The 18,492-nt window shown below is 36.8% G+C and overlaps 1 protein-coding gene across 5 annotated transcripts in view; it reads left to right on the top strand.

Annotated features, from left to right (window-relative positions):
* MTMR2 (myotubularin related protein 2) overlaps positions 1-18,492 on the top strand; it is a 111,132-nt gene that overhangs the window by 90,131 nt on the left and 2,509 nt on the right. For all 5 annotated transcript variants that reach the window (XM_005689386.3, XM_018059870.1, XM_018059869.1 and 2 more), the window contains 4 exons: positions 7,552-7,737; positions 10,602-10,808; positions 13,870-13,962; positions 16,801-16,914. In XM_005689386.3, coding sequence (XP_005689443.1) covers positions 7,552-7,737; positions 10,602-10,808; positions 13,870-13,962; positions 16,801-16,914 — 600 coding nt within the window. The remainder of the gene's footprint in view (positions 1-7,551; positions 7,738-10,601; positions 10,809-13,869; positions 13,963-16,800; positions 16,915-18,492) is intronic.

Here is an 18,492-nt window from a genome sequence, read left to right as displayed (position 1 = left end):
TATATAGGTTATTACAGAATATTGATCAGAATTACCTGTGCTTATTGGTCCTTATTGGTTTTCTGTTTTCAAAATAGCAGTGTGTACATGTCAATCCCATTTAATTTTGATTGTTCTAGTAACTTTAATTGGCTTTTTTGTAAAATGAGAATCATAAAAACTAACAGAGTTGTTTTGGGGGCAAAACTCACCTGATAAACTGTTGTTTTAAGAGCAAGACTCTCCGTTCTCCAAACTGGGCACCAAACTGAGTTTGTGAGACTGAACTCTGCCCAGCACCCTTGTAGGAATCATGCAGAGTTCTCAGTGACCAGTGCCGCTCTCTTCTGGCAAGCCTCTGCCTGTACAAGCTAGTCACGCTGAAGACGGCAGTTGAAGCAGTGGTCCTGATTTCTGCTATGGAATAAATATTAGCATTGTGGAAACAGAAATTCTGGTCCATTTGGAAAAATCTACTACTGGAGAAGGAAAGAGGAGAGAGAGAGTTTAGCTTTAAAAAATTACCTCACAGATAAGACAAAGAAAAAAACCCACACGGCTTCCCTCCAAAACTGAAACACCCCAAATTCTATAACTAAATAAGAGACACAATTGTTTTGGTTATTTAGGTTATTTTTTTTTCTTTTTTTGCTATTATAAACATTGCTGGGGTGATCATCCTTTAATTAAATTATGGAGCATGTACTTAATTATTTCTATCCTGTTTAGTGTTTTGAGGACACTTTGAATTCCAGGCATTCCCTGTTAAACTGTAAATATTTCCCCTTAAAGGCGAAACAGGACACTGTACATATGAAACTGGTTCCCCAGGGACTGGTGTGTATTTTCCCAGTAATTACTTATTACCATGAGTTAGCAGGAATGAGACTCATTGTCTAGGATGAGGGACTCCCCTGGTGGTCCAGTGGGTAAGACTCCATGCTTCTAATGCAGGGAATGCTGTTCTGTGCCTGGTCAGGGAACAAGATCCCACATGCCGCAACTAAGACCTGGTATGGCTGAATAAATAAATAAAATATATTCTTTTAAAAAGATGTTTTCTAGGATGAGAAGCGTATAAAGGCAGAAAAGGGAGTAGGCAAAATGTTATATTCCTTATAAAATGATTCCCATATGTATTTCACTATGGAAATCTCTTTCTTAATGAAGACTGGTGTATTTTATGTATTGGGACATTTTTCTGATCATAAAATATGTAATAAACAACAAAAATCCAGGAAGGGATAGGCAAAGTGAAGGAATAAAAAGCACCTATAATTACTGATCTTTGGTATATTTTCTCCCACTGTTTTTTCTATACATTAAATATTGATTGTTTTGTTTCATTGTTTTTCATTTTTATAAAAAATATTTCTTTCCAATTACTGTTCTTGAGAAATACTTTAGAGTACTCATCATAGAGCTGTGTCATTGTTTACTTAATCATTCTTCTAATTTAGATGTTTAATATTTAGTATTTTAAATATAACTAAAACAAGTACCTTTTGTTGACATTTTTGTTCCCTAGCTATACCATTACTGTATCCTAATTTAAAATATTCATATTTTTAAAAGTTTTGCACATATTGCCGTCATTCTTCAGGAAAGTTAGTTTACCAGCTAGATAGATATCTTTTTTCTTGATGTTTTATTGAGATATAATTGACTTAGAAAATTATATGTTTGAGGTATACAGCATATTGATTTGAAATATATATGTATTGTGAAATGATCACCACAGTAAGCTTAGTTAACATCCATCACTTCACATAGTTACGGTGTCTTTTTCCTTGTGATGAGAATTTTTTAAATTTACTCTGTTAGCAACTCACAAATATATGGTATAGTATTGTTGACCATAGTCATCACATTGTACATTATATCCCCACAACTTATTTATCTTTTAACTGGAAGTTTGTACCTTTCGACCGCCTTCACCCAATATCTACCTGCTCTATCTCCCTTTTAAAATTTGCAAAAGCATACATATTTTTTGCAACAAATATTTTTTATCTTCATGGTAAGAGTATTTTTTTTTAGCAGTGTAAATATGTGTGAATAGTGTGAATCTGTGTGATACAGCAGTGTGTGAAACAGTGTGTGAAATGTGTGGAACTGTGTGACTGAGGCAACTTCTTTTGCAGTCATGAGCCATATCAAGAATTAAGGCTTTACTAGCCACTGAGCCTTCCATGTGTGCCTTACCCCAATCAGATTTGCCTTCTACCCCTGCTAAAGGTAACCAGTATCCTAACTTTTATAGTAGTCATCTGCTTACATTACTTAATCTGTTGTTACTGAAGTATACACATCACTAGTCTCTGTAGTTTAGCCTCGCCTTGTTAAGATTGTGTTTGTATTTAAGTTTCTCTTCATCTACAGTCTTCCCCTTGCACTTCCCTGCCTGATTCCCCCCTTCTCTCCAGTATATTTTACTGTGGAGTTTCCCACAGTCCAGACTTTGCTGATTGTGCTATGGTACGTTCTGTCCTCTGAATTTCCTTCACATGAATTCAGAGGTTTATTCAGATTTAGGTTCAGTTCCTTTGGCAAAGCTGTAGGGGATACATCAGGAGGCACACAATTTGTGCCTGATTCTTCTTTTTGGATATTAGCAACTGATCAAGCTCAGTGCTGAGATCTGTTACTTCAGTGGGGTTGCAAAATGGTGATACTCTTAAGTTCATAATTTTCTTTTCAGCTATTAGTTGAACTCTTTCTAAAAAGAAGCACTTTCTCTTATCTAAATTGTGTTTAATCAGCAGTTCAGTTCATATAAGAAATCAGGGTAAATACTTGATTCCTTTTCCTTATTTACCAGTTTTCTCAATAATAAATTTACTCCCTCCCATCCCAGGAGTATGACTAATTTTTTAAAGTGTCATTATGAATGCAGTGGGGCTTCCCAGGTGGGACAGTGGTAAAGAATTGGCCTGCTAGTGCAGGAGGCACAAGAGACACAGGTTCAATATCTGGGTCAGGAAGATCTCCTAGAGTCAGAAATGGCAACCCACCCCAGTATTCTTGCCTGGAAAATTCCACGGACAGAGTAGTTTGGTGGGCTGTAGTCCATGGGGTCACAAAGAATTGGACACAACTAAGCACATATTGTGTTTGTATGTAGTCAGCAATTTCTAATTCATTGCAGATAGTATTAAAAATTTTTTTCCACCTTTGATCAAAAGGAGACTTTTCAAGTTACCTCCCGAGTGTGTTTGGCATGACCATAGTAAGTAATCTTTAGACTTCCCTAGTGGCTCATCAATAAAGAATCTGCCTTCAATGCAGGAGATGTGGATTTGATCCCCAGGTCGGGAAGATACCCTGGAGGAGGGTGTGGCAACCCACTCCAGTATTCTTGCCTGGAGAATCCCATGAACAGAGGAGCCTAACGGGGTACAGTGCTTGGCTTCGCAAAGAGTTGGACACAACTGAAGTGTCTGAGCCATACACATCGTAATCTTTGCTATCTGGTATGATAAGATACAGCAGAGTCATCAGGAAATCTTGTATGTTTCCTGCCCCAGACTTGGAATAGCCATTTCCCTAAGAAGTTCTGGTTTCTGTTAGTAGGAGATGGTATTTGAAACCATAATTTGGTGCTAAGGATACTTATTTGCTACTGGACTGGTCCAATTTCTGAGTAGACTAGGTAATGGATAGAGCCAGGAAATGTTAATATATTTTTAAAGATAAAGTACTTCATGAGTTCATACTGGTGCTTTCAGTTTGAATTCAGTGTTAAGAGTTTTTACATGTGTGTATGCATATGTATGTCTGGCTCTTTACGACCCTATGGACTGTGGCCGGCCAGGCGGCTCTTTGTCCATGGGAATCTCTAGGTAAGAATTCTGGAGTGGATTGCCATGCCCTCCTTCAGGGGATCTTCCTGACACCCCATCTCTTATGTCACCTACATTGGCAGGCAGGTTCTAACATAACTTCTTCAAAATTACATGTGTAACTCCTAACCCACCAGGAATGCTGATCCTCAAAGTCAGAGGGAATGATAAGATTTGTTATGTTACATAATTACTTGCTTTATCCTACCATGGTGCTAGAATAACAGTGTGACTAGTATCCCCAGTACATTTAGGGAAAAATTTTTTTGGACTTGCTCCCATTGTAAAATACATGTGTTGTATTTACATTGTCAGAGTAGGTAGTCTTTATACTCCCTTCTGTACTCTTACTCTCCCTTTTACCTCTGACTTCGACAAGTAGCTGTATTTTGTGCACATAACCAGTTCTTATGTGGAAGTCTTTCTAGTCTTTTTCTTTTGTCTGAAGTTCAGTTCAGTTCAATTGCTCAGTCGTGTCCAACTCTTTGTGACCCCATGAATTGCAGCACACCAGGCCTCCCTGTCCGTCACCAACTCCCGGAGTTCACCCAAACTCATATCCATAGAATTGGTGATGCCATCCAGCCATCTCATCCTGTCGGCCCTTCTCCTCCTGCCCCCAATCCCTCCCAGCATCAGTCTTTTCCAATGAGTCAACTCTTCTCATGAGGTAGCCAAAGTACTGGAGTTTCACCTTTAGCGTCACTCTTTCCAATGAACACCCAGGACTGATCTCCTTTAGAATGGACTGGTTGGATCTCCTTGCAGTCCAAGGGACTCTCAAGAGTCTTCTCCAACACCACAGTTCAAAAGCATCAATTCTTTGGCACTCAGCTTTTTTCACAGTCCAGCTCTCACATCCATACATGACCACAGGAAAAACCATAGCCTTGACTAGATGGACTTTTGTTGGCAAAGTAATGTCTCTGCTTTTGAAAATGCTGTCTAGGTTGGTCATAACTTTCCTTCCAAGGAGTAAGCATCTTTTAATTTCATGGCTGCAGTCACCATCTGCAGTGATTTTGGAGCCCCCCAAAATAAAGTCTGACACTGTATCCACTGTTTTCCCATCTATTTCTCATAAAGTGATGAGACCAGATGCCATGATCTTCATTTTCTGAATGTTGAGCTTTAAGCCAACTTTTTCACTCTTCTCTTTCACTTTCATCAAGAGGCTTTTGAGTTCCTCTTCACTTTCTGCCATAAGGGTGGTGTCATCTGCATATCTGAGGTTATTGATCTTTCTCCCAGCAATCTTGATTCCAGCTTGTGCTTCTTTGAGCAGAGCTGATAGAAACAATATTCTGAGTTATTCACCTGCTGATAGCAGCTTATGAGGGACTTCCCAAGTGGAGCAGCAGAAAGAATCTGCCTGTCAGTACAGGAAGCACAAGAGATATGGGCTTGATGCCTGGGTTGGGAAGATCACCTGGAGCAGGAAATGGCAACCCACTCCAGTGTTCTTGCCTGGAAATTCTGTGGAAAGAGAAGTCTGGTGGGCTACAGTCAATGGGGTCCCAAAGAGTTGGTCACGACTGAGCATGGACATGGGTTGTGGGGACCAGTTTTTGTTCCTTATATTTATATTGGTTTTCCTGTTCATAAAATTCTTGATTTGCATTTGATTTTCTTGAATGTCTTAAATATATTGCCTTTTTTTTTTGTCATAAAGTTTCAAAGTCTGATCATAAACTAAATTTCTTTTCTTTCTGAGTCACTCTTTTTACTTCTGTGTGCAAAGAATTTTCTCTTTTGTTTTTCTTTGAAGTCCGGTTATTTTGCCAGAATATGTCTTAATGCTGTGTATTTTGGGTTTATATTATCAGGTATGCATGTGTGCTGTTTTCATTAGTAATTTCAATTTAAAAGCATCATGACTGTTTTCTTTAATCATAGTTCTTAGTATTTATTTCATTTCTTTGTTTTGGCTTTCTTCTTCAGGACTGCTATTACTCCTGGGTTGTCTCTTCTTTGCCTCTCTTCATCATTTGTCGCTTTCTCTTGAATCTTTTTTATGTCTTTCTAATTCCACTTTGGTTTTACATTTTACTTTTCACTGTCTGCTTGTTTTAATTTAACATCCACTGTATTCAGTCACTCTTGAGTTTCTTCTAATTTGGTCTTTATTTCTAATTTTTTTCCCTTTTATTTCTATTTGTTTCCAAGTTCTTTCACTTAATCTGTGGGTTTCTCTAATAACTCATCTGTTAGAATGGACAGAACCCTTCTCGGTTTCAGCTGCACTTCTTAGATTGACCTATTCTTTCCTGTAGTTCTGGAGGAAGAGAGCTAAAACCAGGAAGCAGAACAATAAAAACTGTAAGACTCTCTTGTGATTCCCTGGTTCTCTAGTCCATCTTTTATGCATTGCTTCCTTCTGCATTTGCTTACACATTCACCAGTAGCATCGAGATCTTGTGACTGTTGGTGGTTTTGGGTTTTGATGGAATGCTCTGTCCTCTAGTTCTGTCTTCAGTGATTTTTTGTGTATCTTCGGTTTTACTATCTAGTTGCTCTGTTTTTAAATAGTACCAGTTGTATTGAAATATGATTTACATAAAATGGATTCTTATCAATGTTTTTAGTGTATTTTCAATGTTACATGACAACCTTTGGCATACTCATCAAGTTGTATGATTCTTGATTCCAGAGCATTTTCGTCCTGTGTGTTTTCGTGACAGGCTCTGTGTAGCTGCAATACTGCCTTGTTTCTAGGATTTGTTGCAAAACATTTGAATGTCTCTCTGCCCCTGATGTGACCTGTCCTGACTCTCCAGAATAATCCTTGTTAACAGGGACCTAATGAAATGCTGTTAATTTTGTACTTGTGTCCATCTTGACTCTAAACCATTTCCCACACTATCAGTGTCAGAAAGGAAACTTGAATGTCTAGTCTTCACTAATTTGTTGTTGGTTAAGAGCTAAGTTTTATTGTTTTCAAAAATGTGATCTCTTAATTTTATATAACTATCGTGACTGTTCCAGTATCTTCCTAATTTTTTTTCCATTAGTGCTCAAAGAGGCATGATTTTATACCTGAGATAAGAGGTATATTTTATCCAAAAGGCAAAAGAATATTTTATTCATAAAACAGAGAAAGATTCAACCCAGAAAAATTCGGTTCTTTCCAGATGTATCTTACTGTGAACACCAAATATTTCTCATTCTCTTCTGTAGATGTAGATTTACCTCTTTGAAAATAGTGATATTATTATTCTATAGTATTCTGTGCTTTTATATTTGTTTTGTCTTTTTATTTAATAATAATTGTGCAGTTACCCTAGAAGTCAGTCACCATGATTGCAAAGCACTTTGCAAATATTAAGATGAAATGAAGAAAAGCGTGGGTCAGGTGTAACCTAGACAGATGTCCCTGCACATGGAGCTTCAGTCTTCTGTATGAAATTATGTTTGGGTAGGACTTGAGATTTGGAGAGTGAAATTATAGTGCTTTAAGTATCTTCCTATATGTTATCGTATATAATTTTAGCAACAGCAACAAGAGGAAGTCAGGGTGAGCATGTATATTCTTGTTTTATGAAGAACATGTGGGACAGCATGGTTGTGTTAAGTTGCCCTAAGCCAGCCACATTTTCCCATGGAGTTTCCTGTCCGTCAGTGACATGTATCAGCTTTGATGCTTTTGGGTATTTTATGGCACTCTTGCAAGGATGTCATCATACAATGGATATGCATTCATTTTTTATTTCCTGTGATGTTATTTTTCCAGGCAAAAGGTGGAGGTTATGAAAGTGAAGATGCCTATCAAAATGCAGAACTAGTTTTTCTAGATATCCATAATATCCATGTTATGAGAGAATCTTTACGAAAACTTAAGGAGATTGTGTACCCCAACATTGAGGAGACCCACTGGTTGTCTAACTTGGAATCTACTCACTGGCTGGAACATATTAAGGTGGGTATATGTTACTCTTTCTTTAAACTGTTAGAGACTATCACACGAGGACTTTCTCTGCCCTCTTGTGTTATTGGCTCTTACAATTGAAATCAAGATGAAAGTACCTTTTTAAACAGTGAAAAATTGATAACTACTTTGATAATTAGAACTGCTTTTAAGTTTTGGTGCTTGAATGAATTAGGTTTCTGTATTATGCATTTGGTTCTGTTGTACTTTTTTTCCCCTCTCTTTCCTATCCTGTCTGAATCTGCCCATCCTTCAGTTCCCGGGTCACTTCTTTGATAAAGTCTTCCCAGATGGAATTCATTTCCATTTTCTCTGAGCTTTTCATTTTACTTTTCTTTCCAGCTAATCAGATGCTCCCATGTACTTGATTTAATTACTTTTATGTCTCAATTAATGTGGATAGCTGATTCATGGAGAGTTGGACAGGATAAATCATATTTCTTCTTTGTCCCTACAGGAGCCAGGGTAGCACTATATGATGTAAATAAATCACCCAGTAAATAATCGTTACATAGCTTTTGAAAACCACTCTGGTCAGGCACATGAGGTGAAGTAGTTAAATGAAGGAGACTATATGAACCTCAGCTTGCCTAAACATAACGTTTGAAGCACCAAACATTATTTCAGTTAATATAGTTATAAATATTTTCAGATAGGTCTGAATTTCAGTAACATAGCTTACCAAAATATAGATCTCTCTATATTATATATAGATCTCTATATAATATATGAGGACATTTATTAATATTAGGAAATAAATGGAAATAGGATTTTTCCTGTTAAGAAAGAGTAGATTATACTCACATTAAGTGCTCTAAAATTAAGAAAAATTGAAGGCTAAATTGACCTCTTGAGAATTATAAACTATTTGGATTATTGTTTCTCTTCTAGAAACATAGAAGCTTGAATGTAGCAAAGTACATGAACATTCTTCTGTTAGAGAGCATGGTCAAGGGGACCGTCTATTCCATTGTATGATATGTAAATAGAAAACCATAAGGCTTGATTTGGAACTGACATTCACTGCAGCATTCTGTAAATTACAGATCATTTTTTAGTAGGTACAACATTGTCTCCAAAAAACTGGCTATAACAGAAACACATTTCCTTGGAAGAGGCACGGTTGTGCCTGGACCGCCTTCTCCTGCTTCAGTCCTTCACAGCTGCAAGGCTTACCCGCTCGCTCTCTTTAGATCTCTGCTCAGACATCAGCTTCTCAAAGAAGCCTTTCCTGACCACTCCACACACAGTGACAGTTCTGCCTGCACTCCCTAGTCCTGGATGGTACTTTTTCACTTGTTGCCGTCTGACACACTGTTTTTTTCTTTCTTTGCATCTCACCTAAGTACAATATATACTTCATTAGGCCAGCGCTTTGTTCCGTTTGCTGCTCTGTAGTTCCAGCACCATGAGCAGTGCCTACCACATGTTAGGGGACTCCATAAATGTTTATCTTCTAAGTGAATGAATGGATGAAGATGACCACTTTGGAGAACTCTTCCTTGTTGTCTTAGCTTTCCAACTGTTCTAACCCTTTAGGTCAGTGACGTGTAATTTTGCATATATATTTGACTTATGTGCCCTGTGTGTGCTCATTCCCTCAGTCATGTCCGAGTCTGTGATCCCACGGACTGCAGCTGACCAGGCTCCTCTGTCCATGGGATTTCCCAGACAAGGATACTGGAATGGGTTACCATTTCCTTCTCCAAGGGATCTTCCTAACCCAGAGATCAGACCTGTGTCTCTGGTGTCTCCTGCATTGGCAGATGGATTCTTTACCACTGCGCCACCTGGGAAGCCCCAGATTTGAATTACAGATGGAAGTTATTTAAAAGAGTGAGTTAGGATTAATGGAGACCAGGCTTTTTTTTTCTTCATTTTTTTTTTTTTTAGTGCTCACAGATAACTCTGATGCATAGACAAGATTGAGATTGCTTTGGAGTATCCCACTTCCAAAATATGCCTACGATTATGATTAAAAGGAGATCATCATGAGATTCTCCAAGCCTAGTATAGCATATCTTTTCTTTCACTCTTACCTATGTTTGTGTAATCATGCTGTTCTTAAAGTATGATTGGGCCATTGCAGAGAAGAGGAGGGCTCTATTGTTCAGTTTAAAGCATATTACACTGTGTTTCTCTTTAGGTTACATCTAATTCTGTCTAGTTTTAACTCAAGATCAACTTTAGAGAAGGTAAATTATTTTGCAGAGAGAGCCTGCATATTTAAACAAAATACCTGAAGTTATTTTAGATACCAGTTAAATTGACATGATAATATATTGGTCCAATGAGAATTTTTCATTCATACCAATATGTAAAAGTCAGCTTTCTCTAAAATTTTATGCTTTGCTTGCTGTGTGGTATAAAAACAGTACAATAAATGCTATAAAACTGTAGAATATTTTATAATATCCAACTTTACTGCTTTCATATTTATTCTGATTTGGTCAAGTATCACTGTTTTAAGTAACAGGTAAGAATTTAATTGGTATATTATTTTTGCTTAAATGGATGATGTTGGAATATTTGAAGAATATTAGAAATAGATCTCTTTGGAACTTAATCCTTCTTTCTTATTAGTCATATTCTTGATTTGTTTAGAACCCGAAGGTACCTTTTGTTTCGATATTTCATTGTGTGGATTAATAGGAGTCTGCATTTTTGAGATTCTTCAGTTTTAAAAGCAAAGCGTCAGTATCTTCCACCATTCACAAAAATTCCTTTTAGGAAAGGACTGATGTTCTTTTCTCCACTTGTTTTTCAGATAGTTATCTCTGAACAAAACTATTAACAAATTTTGAGGAATAAAGCCTTTAATTAAAAAAAATTCATTTAAAAAATCCTTTTTTCAGCTTATTCTTGCAGGGGCTCTCAGGATTGCTGACAGGGTGGAGTCAGGAAAGACGTCTGTGGTGGTGCACTGCAGTGATGGCTGGGACCGCACGGCCCAGCTGACCTCCCTGGCCATGCTCATGCTGGACGGATACTACCGCACCATCCGAGGGTTTGAAGTCCTTGTGGAAAAAGAGTGGCTGAGCTTTGGACATCGATTTCAGCTTGTGAGTGAAGAACCTTGACTCAGGGTATCACATGTGCATCTCACACAAGGCGTGTGAAGATCATGTCTTTTATTCACTTGATATTCACATAAGACTGACCCTTTGTTCTAATGGGGTAAACTGCTCAACAGAAACTTGTCAGATTATTTAGAGGATCCTGGAGACGAGAGGTAAGATTCTCAGAGGCCTTGAAGCTCCTGAGAGTGTGATTTTTGGCAGCATTTTCCTAGGTTAGCTGAAGGACTTTCTGAAATATGTTTGCCCAGATGCTGTCTCTAATGTTAGCTGTTAGTATCCACTAGCAGTGTTTATTTAAAAAAACCTTGCAAGAAATGGACATTTAAAGCTAGTCTGCTGCTTTAAACTTGAACTATTAAATAAAATGGCATATCCATTCAGATGGCTTATATTTTTCAGCTCTCTATAAAATGTACTTACTATGATAAGACCGTTAAAAGAGTGACGTTTCAGTCATCCAGTGCTGCACATGTTCATATAAGTGTCACCAAAATCAGAAACATTTCAGACTGTTTGAAGCTGCAGTGGATTCCTAAATTGCTGACTCTGACTACCTACTCCATTTCCCCCCTCCTGATTGTTATCTGAAAGCAGGATTTGACAAAGCACATCTGATTCAGAGGGTATGTGCACATGTTTAATATAGGGTAATAATTCTCAAACTTTTTGATTTTTGGACCTCTTTCCATTTTTAACCATTATTGATGACCCCAAAGAACTTTGTTTATATCGGTATTTTCCATATTAGAAATTAAATTTTTAAAATATATGTATTGTTTAAGGAAATAATCTATTTTCTTAGTCCTTCTCAGTTTTGACAGCTGGAAGTCCAAGCTCAGAGTGCCAGCATGTAGGGCTCTGGTGAAGGCCCTCTTCCAGATTGCAGACTGCCAACCTTTCACTGTTACCTTTAATGGTGAAAGAGGGTTGGGGAGCTCTTTGGGGCCTGTCTGTTTTGATAAGAGCACTAGCCTCATTCATGAGGTTTCCACCCTCATGACCTTGGTAGCTCCTAAAACTATCAAATTGGGCATTTGATTTTCAACATGTAAATTTTGGGGGACACAAACATTCAACCCACAGTCCTGTTATATGTTAGCATGAATAACATTTTAAAGAAAAGTAACTAGCATAATATGTTAGGCAAGCATGAAGTTTTATGAGAAGAGTGGCGTTATTCTGCATTTTTTACAAGTTTCTTTAATATCTGGCTTAATAGAAGATAAATTTCTTACCTACTTCTGCGTTCAGTTTGTTGCAATATGTTCTGTTGATTGAAGATATGAGGAAAATTTGACCATATGCAGATATATAGGTTGAAAAAGGTATTTTAATTTTCTCCAGGGAATTGTGGATAGTTTTCTTTGCTACTGTGCCAAAACTTGACAAATGGTAGTTTCTTAGTGGTTATTTGTAATGTGGAATCTAAAACTAGCTCAATGGGTTTTTTGGTGTTTGTTCTATTAAATTCCTTTGGTACGTCTTGCACTTTGAATAAGTAGATCTTTTACCTGTGCATGATTTTGTATTATCATGTGTTGGTAATTGGGAAAATACTGGCTTATTGATTTATACAGCTCCAGTCTTAATGCATTTCATTATATATAATAAAATCACAGATATTAATACTACTACTAATTTTATCAGAAAAATCTTTTAAGTATTATCAAACTCATTGTGGCAGGTAAAATTTTCCCTCAAATTTAACTTTCATTCAACAGCTTGAATTTCATCATTGGTAACAAATACTGTCCATTGTCTTCCTTGAAGTGAGTGACACATTCAGTTTTGTATATTTTCAAAAAAGATATCTACAAGATATTAAGATCTTAATAACCATAATTCATATATCAATTGTTCTTTCAAGTTAAAATGATGGTCCACGCAAAAGCTGTGTTTCCTACGTTCTATTTAAGCCTGCAACAGAAGCATGTTATGTGTATTTCCCATTTTGTTACATAGGATACTTAAAAAATTATACTCCAATGTGGAGATTTATTAAAGTTAATAATAATTTTTACTGCTTCATCAAGGACATTGGCTTAAGAGAGATTAGCTTTTTTTCTTTGATTTAACTGCAAGTGTTTGGCAGGGCAAACGTAATAATTACAGTATAGCTCGATTCCAGTGCCTTGTTTCCTGATTTTCTCCTAAGGTACCAAAAGTTTTCTTCCTTCATCCCCTTTACACCATTCTGGAGGAGCGCATGGCAACCCACTCCAGTATTCTTGCCTGGAGAATCCCCATAGATATAGGAGCCTAGTGGGCTGTAGTCCATGGGGTTGCAGAGAGTCGGACACAACTGAGCAACTAAGCACGGCACAGTGCAAATGTCAACCCACTGAAAAAGGCGGAGCATGTCTTAGTAATATTATGAAAATAGTTTTGAACGCACAGATCTCTCCCACTGCTGGAAGTCTGGATCACTCTTTTAGAATCACTGCCTCGGGGTATAGGGTAGGTGTTTATCTCAGTCATCTGGAGCAGAGGTCCTCAGAGGAGAACAAAGATAAGAAAGTAGGTGAGTGCAGATGCTTGAGGGAAGATGTCAAGCATTTTTTAAAAGTTTTCCAAGGTTTGTGCTGATGTGATTCTTTCTGAAGGACCGCCTGGAGCTCCAATGCAGTAGGTCCCCCTCATGCCCTGGCCAAGGTGTTAAAGGAGATCTGTGCTTCCTGGGGCTAGTGTGCAGGGGACTGTTAATGTTCAGGGCATAGTAAATCTTCGGGACAAAGATCTGGGCTCTGAGGTCTGACTGTTCCTGTCTCCCATTGTCAGCTTTTTAGGATCTAAGCTTCATTTGTTAAACAGACTTGTAATTCCTGTTACAAGTGTCTCCTGCCAGGAAATAATTGGACAGGTTGCAGATTGAAATGCTAATAGACATTTCTCCTTGGTGGAATTTAGTGATTTTTGTTTTTTCTTGCAGTGCTCTTTTAAAAAGATTTTCTGAATTTATAAAATATTGAGAAAATGTTACTTTTCTTGAAAAATAAAATTACTTTCATCAAAAGCTCATATAATATTTCACTCTTTGCTTCAGAGAGTTGGCCATGGAGATAAGAACCATGCAGATGCAGACAGATCACCTGTCTTTCTTCAGTTTATTGACTGTGTCTGGCAGATGACAAGACAGGTAATTTATCTGGAGTATCCTTTCTTAGAGCTCTCTTATAAGCTATCCAGTCAGAGTTGGGTTTAGTCACTGACTGTCTTACATTTCATGTAAAGTGGAAGTTCTTATAAGTTTCCTAGATACTAGAAGTATTTTTATCACATTAAATTATTTTATTTAATATTTTAAATTTGTTAGATAATGATAATATAGTCACTCAAAAATTCATTTATATATTGCTAAAGGAGGTAAAGAAATGAAATAGGCAAGGTAACTCAAAATGAAATCCTATTTTAGGCAGTTTTGATGAAAAAATGTGTTTAGATGGAAGTCATGGCAACATATATATAAAATAGATTCAGTTTTTTTGTTTTTAGGTATGGAGCAAGAGATATGTGCTTTAGAGCTATCAACATTCTAGAAAATGATTTGAAATATTACTGTGAATAGGTTTAGTGCTTTGGAAAGATACAAGAGGAGATTGAAAAGTACCTGATTTATTATGGGATAACTTTACTAATGAGGTAAAGAGTTCATGTCTTAAAAATGTTTAACTCTGATAAATGATCTGAAAACCCAAAAGTTAGGTACAGCTCAGTGGTATATCAGATATTTATCCAGGAGTTCTATTAGACCTCAAACCACTGGGAGCCTGATTGGTTTTTTGTTGGACTGCCATGGGAATGTACAGTCGGGCACTTCCTGGCTCTGCTTGGCGTTAGCATTCTGTTTCAGCTTCAATGAAATATTCTTTACTTCATTAAGAGAAAAACGAAATAAGACTTGTTTTTTTTTTTTTTTTTTTTTTTAATCTTTTGGCTGTACCTCTGTATTGGCAGTGTGGAGTCTTACCCACTGGACTGCCAGGGAAGTCTGGACCCACTTTAAACTATTACCGTATTCTATTTTAAGATAGTATTTGACAGTGTTGGGAAAAATCACATATGCCTTATCAGGGGACTACAAAAGGTGTCGCTGATGGTTAAGTGTACTGCTCTCCAGGGAGAGTGTCTTGAAAGGAGCAACTCTTGCTTCTGGTATATTTGTTAAAAAAACCAAAATAGATCACATTTACTGATTGCATAGGAGAATACATGACAAATATACTTCTTTCTTAGTAATTGTGTTAACTTTTTGTATGCCATACATCTAAAAGCAGTTTAACTCTTGATTTTGAGCTTAAGTTGCTAAGTAATATTAACTCTTATTTCACTGAAGAACTTAAAATACACTATATATGTATAAATAAAAAAATATATATTTCATTATATAAGTGTATATAATAAATCTACTTTATTATACATGTCTGCTTATATTTTTCTTTGGTATTTTCCTCCTCACCATGTGAAATAGTAATAATATTTGTTGGCAGTCACCAGTTTTATAAATAATTGAATGTTTATGCAGAGACTTAAATAGCAAATTTATCAAAAGGACCAATTGTGTTACAGTTAGCCAGATTCTATGTCTCCTCCTGCCCTCATCATCATCTCTCACTGCTGGGATCAGGAAGCAGGATGAAGGGGCCCTTTAGATTTTAAACATATAAGGAGAACAAAATATTCCTTCTTTGCTCAGGATTTTAAAAACAATAGCAGGGACAATGTTCTATTTAAATAATGCTATTTTAGTAGTGTTTGTGAGGAAATTCCACTAATTAAGCTCTTTTCTCATAACTGAGCTAATAGTTTTGCCAAGAAGATAAAAGGCTAATCATAGGCTTAACTCCTTCGAATTGGTATGTAATGATGTAGGGTGCATTCATGGTTGGCTAATAAATAAGCTGTTTAAGAGTAACAGTACAGGAGATGGGATTTATTCTGTAAATGAATGGATGGAATTTGACAAAGTTTTTTATGATTAATTGGCTTTATGTTGGCATGTGCTTTATCACCTGCTTCATTTGCTTCAGAACCACAAAAATTATTATTCAAGAGTAAATTGTTTAAGAAGATAAATTTGCCTTGTTATCCTGCTAATGAATTTAGGAAATTTGAAGACAAAGTTGTTTTCACTCTTGTCCCTTCTATGTGCAGTTTATGCTGTTTTCATCCACTATTGGGTAGGGATCATTGTAAGAAAAACTTGGCACCAGTATTTATTTACTAAACCCACAATCCAAATATTCATGGAATTCCTTTTCACAGTCCTGTAAATGGTACGGTCTTACATAGAAGCTTTCAAATAATTCTTGAAACAGTAAATGGTTAGGATGGATTATACTAAATCCCTTACCTTCCTGGGATCTGTAATTGGTCCTTGATAAATTACCCCCAAATTATGTTGTGTAAGACATCCAGTCAAACACCTGTCCTAGTTAAAGAGTGAATTTCCTCTTTTAAGAAAGGCTGCCAAAGTACTGGATTATAAGATATCATGGTTTGAGTGCATGTTCCTTGAAAAGATGAGTAAGGTTGGCTTTTAAATGAGCTGCACATCTCCTTTTCTCGAGACATTGATATTTTTTGTGTAATTCCTAAAAACTATGCCATTGAAAATTTAAAGAAAAATCTTACTATGTTGCTTATGGTCATTCTTGGCAGAGAAAGACAAGTCACATCAGCCTCAAGTTGAGAGTTAACTGATAAATGGACAGAAGAACAGCAAGATCAGAGCATTCAGATTCTTACTGTACAAGAACAGGAGATATTAGGAGAAATTATCTCAGCAAAGTGATATTTTTTGAACAGAAAACCAAGCAAATATTAATAATACCATAATAGCTTAGAAATATATAGTTTTTGAATACTGTTTAGCCTAATTTTAAGCAGTTTTACAAAGCACCCATCAATGTACAGGGGTGAACATGCTTGGGAAGCTGTCCTAATTATTTCGTGTGTTTTGATGTTTGATTTGCAGTTTCCTACAGCATTTGAATTCAATGAATATTTTCTCGTTACCATTTTGGACCACCTATATAGCTGTTTATTCGGAACATTCCTCTGTAACAGTGAACAGCAGAGAGGCAAAGAGGTAATACACGATCCCTGCCCATCCCGCCTCTGTCTATATATACACGCTTTCTCTGCTGAGCTGCTGAGTGCAGCCTGGGATGGCTTTCAGCTGAACAGTTGTTCTTTTGCATGATGCCTTTGGCCATGTGTTCTTTTATATACTGTAATAGGCTCACTTCTTTCCACACGTCTGAGCTTGATCTGTCTTAAAGTACCTCCGTCATGAGGACGGGTAGGAGGCAGCATCTGCTGAAGGGAACTGAAGTATGTGGTGTCTCAGGAGCGCTCGTGTACCTGTTACCACACTCCCTGCAGGATGGAAGTCCATCAAAAGCAGGTGCAGCAAGATATAATTAGCAGAAAAGACACATTTGAATGAATGCACAGCTCAATTCCCAGATACATTCTCATACATATGAACCAGTTTAGTTTTTTTTAATTGTAAAATAATAGCATAAAACATTCAAACACTGAGAAGATATTAAGGAGAAAGTTAAATTTCTTACCCCACTTGCTAGAGATATCACTTTTCCGTGGTTGATATTTATAAGAAATGTGTAATGATTATGTTTCAAGTTTTACTTCTGTGTTCCTCAGAACACATCTGCCTTATGTATGAAGTTCTAAATTATCTTGATTAGTGTCTCCCTCTGCTTCAGTTTCCATTCTAAAAAATGTGACTCTCAAACAGTTTCTTCATGCTGTTCTGTAAAGCCTAGTGGCAAAGAATGCTTGCTCTGGAGCCAGGCTGCCTGGGTTCAAATCTAAGATCTTTCACTTACTGTGTGAAGTTGAGCAAGTTAATTTCAGCTTCTGTAAAGTAGGGATAATAGTACTTAACTTACATACTTAATAGTGCTTACTATTGTGAGGATTAAATGAAATAAACCATACAAAACACTGTGATAATGGCCATGTGGTAAGTGCTTCCTAGACTAGAAATTCCTTGAAGATAGATGTTAAATTTTTAAAATCACCCTTACATCTTCGGTAAATATTTCTATGCACACAAGCCAATCAAGAATTTATTGAATGTTGGATGATCAGTGGATAACTTTCAAAGAGACTTTCAGTTTTTGAGAGACTCAAGTAGGATTTACTATATCTTAAAAAAAAAAGTTTTAAAAACTGAGCTATAATTTGCATTCCATAACATTCACTTTCAAAGCATATAATTTAGTAATTTTCAGCATATCTAGAGTTGTATAGTCATCACCACCGTTAATTTCAGAACACTGGAAAGAAACCCCATGCCTATTAGTAGTTACTACCTACCCATTCCCGTCTCCTCTCAGACCCTAGCAGACACTGTAATCTCTGTTGGTTTGCCTCTTCCGGACAGTTCATATAAATGGAATCACTTGGGGTGTGGCCTTTGTGTCTGGCTTCTTTCAATTAGCATAATGTTTTCAAGGTTCAACTTGTAGCACGTATCATTACTTCGGTTCCTTTTTATTATGTAATGGTATTCCGCTGTATCATTATGTTACATTTCATCCATCTGTCGGATGATGGACTTGGGTTGTGTCTACTCTTTGGTCATTGTGACCGATGGCTACTTTCACCGTTGTGCACAAGGTTGCTTGTGCATGTCTTT

Source organism: Capra hircus, chromosome 15, assembly GCF_001704415.2.
Source record: "Capra hircus breed San Clemente chromosome 15, ASM170441v1, whole genome shotgun sequence".
Classification (NCBI taxonomy): domain Eukaryota; kingdom Metazoa; phylum Chordata; class Mammalia; order Artiodactyla; family Bovidae; genus Capra; species Capra hircus.
This window is presented reverse-complemented; position numbering and strand designations above follow the sequence as displayed.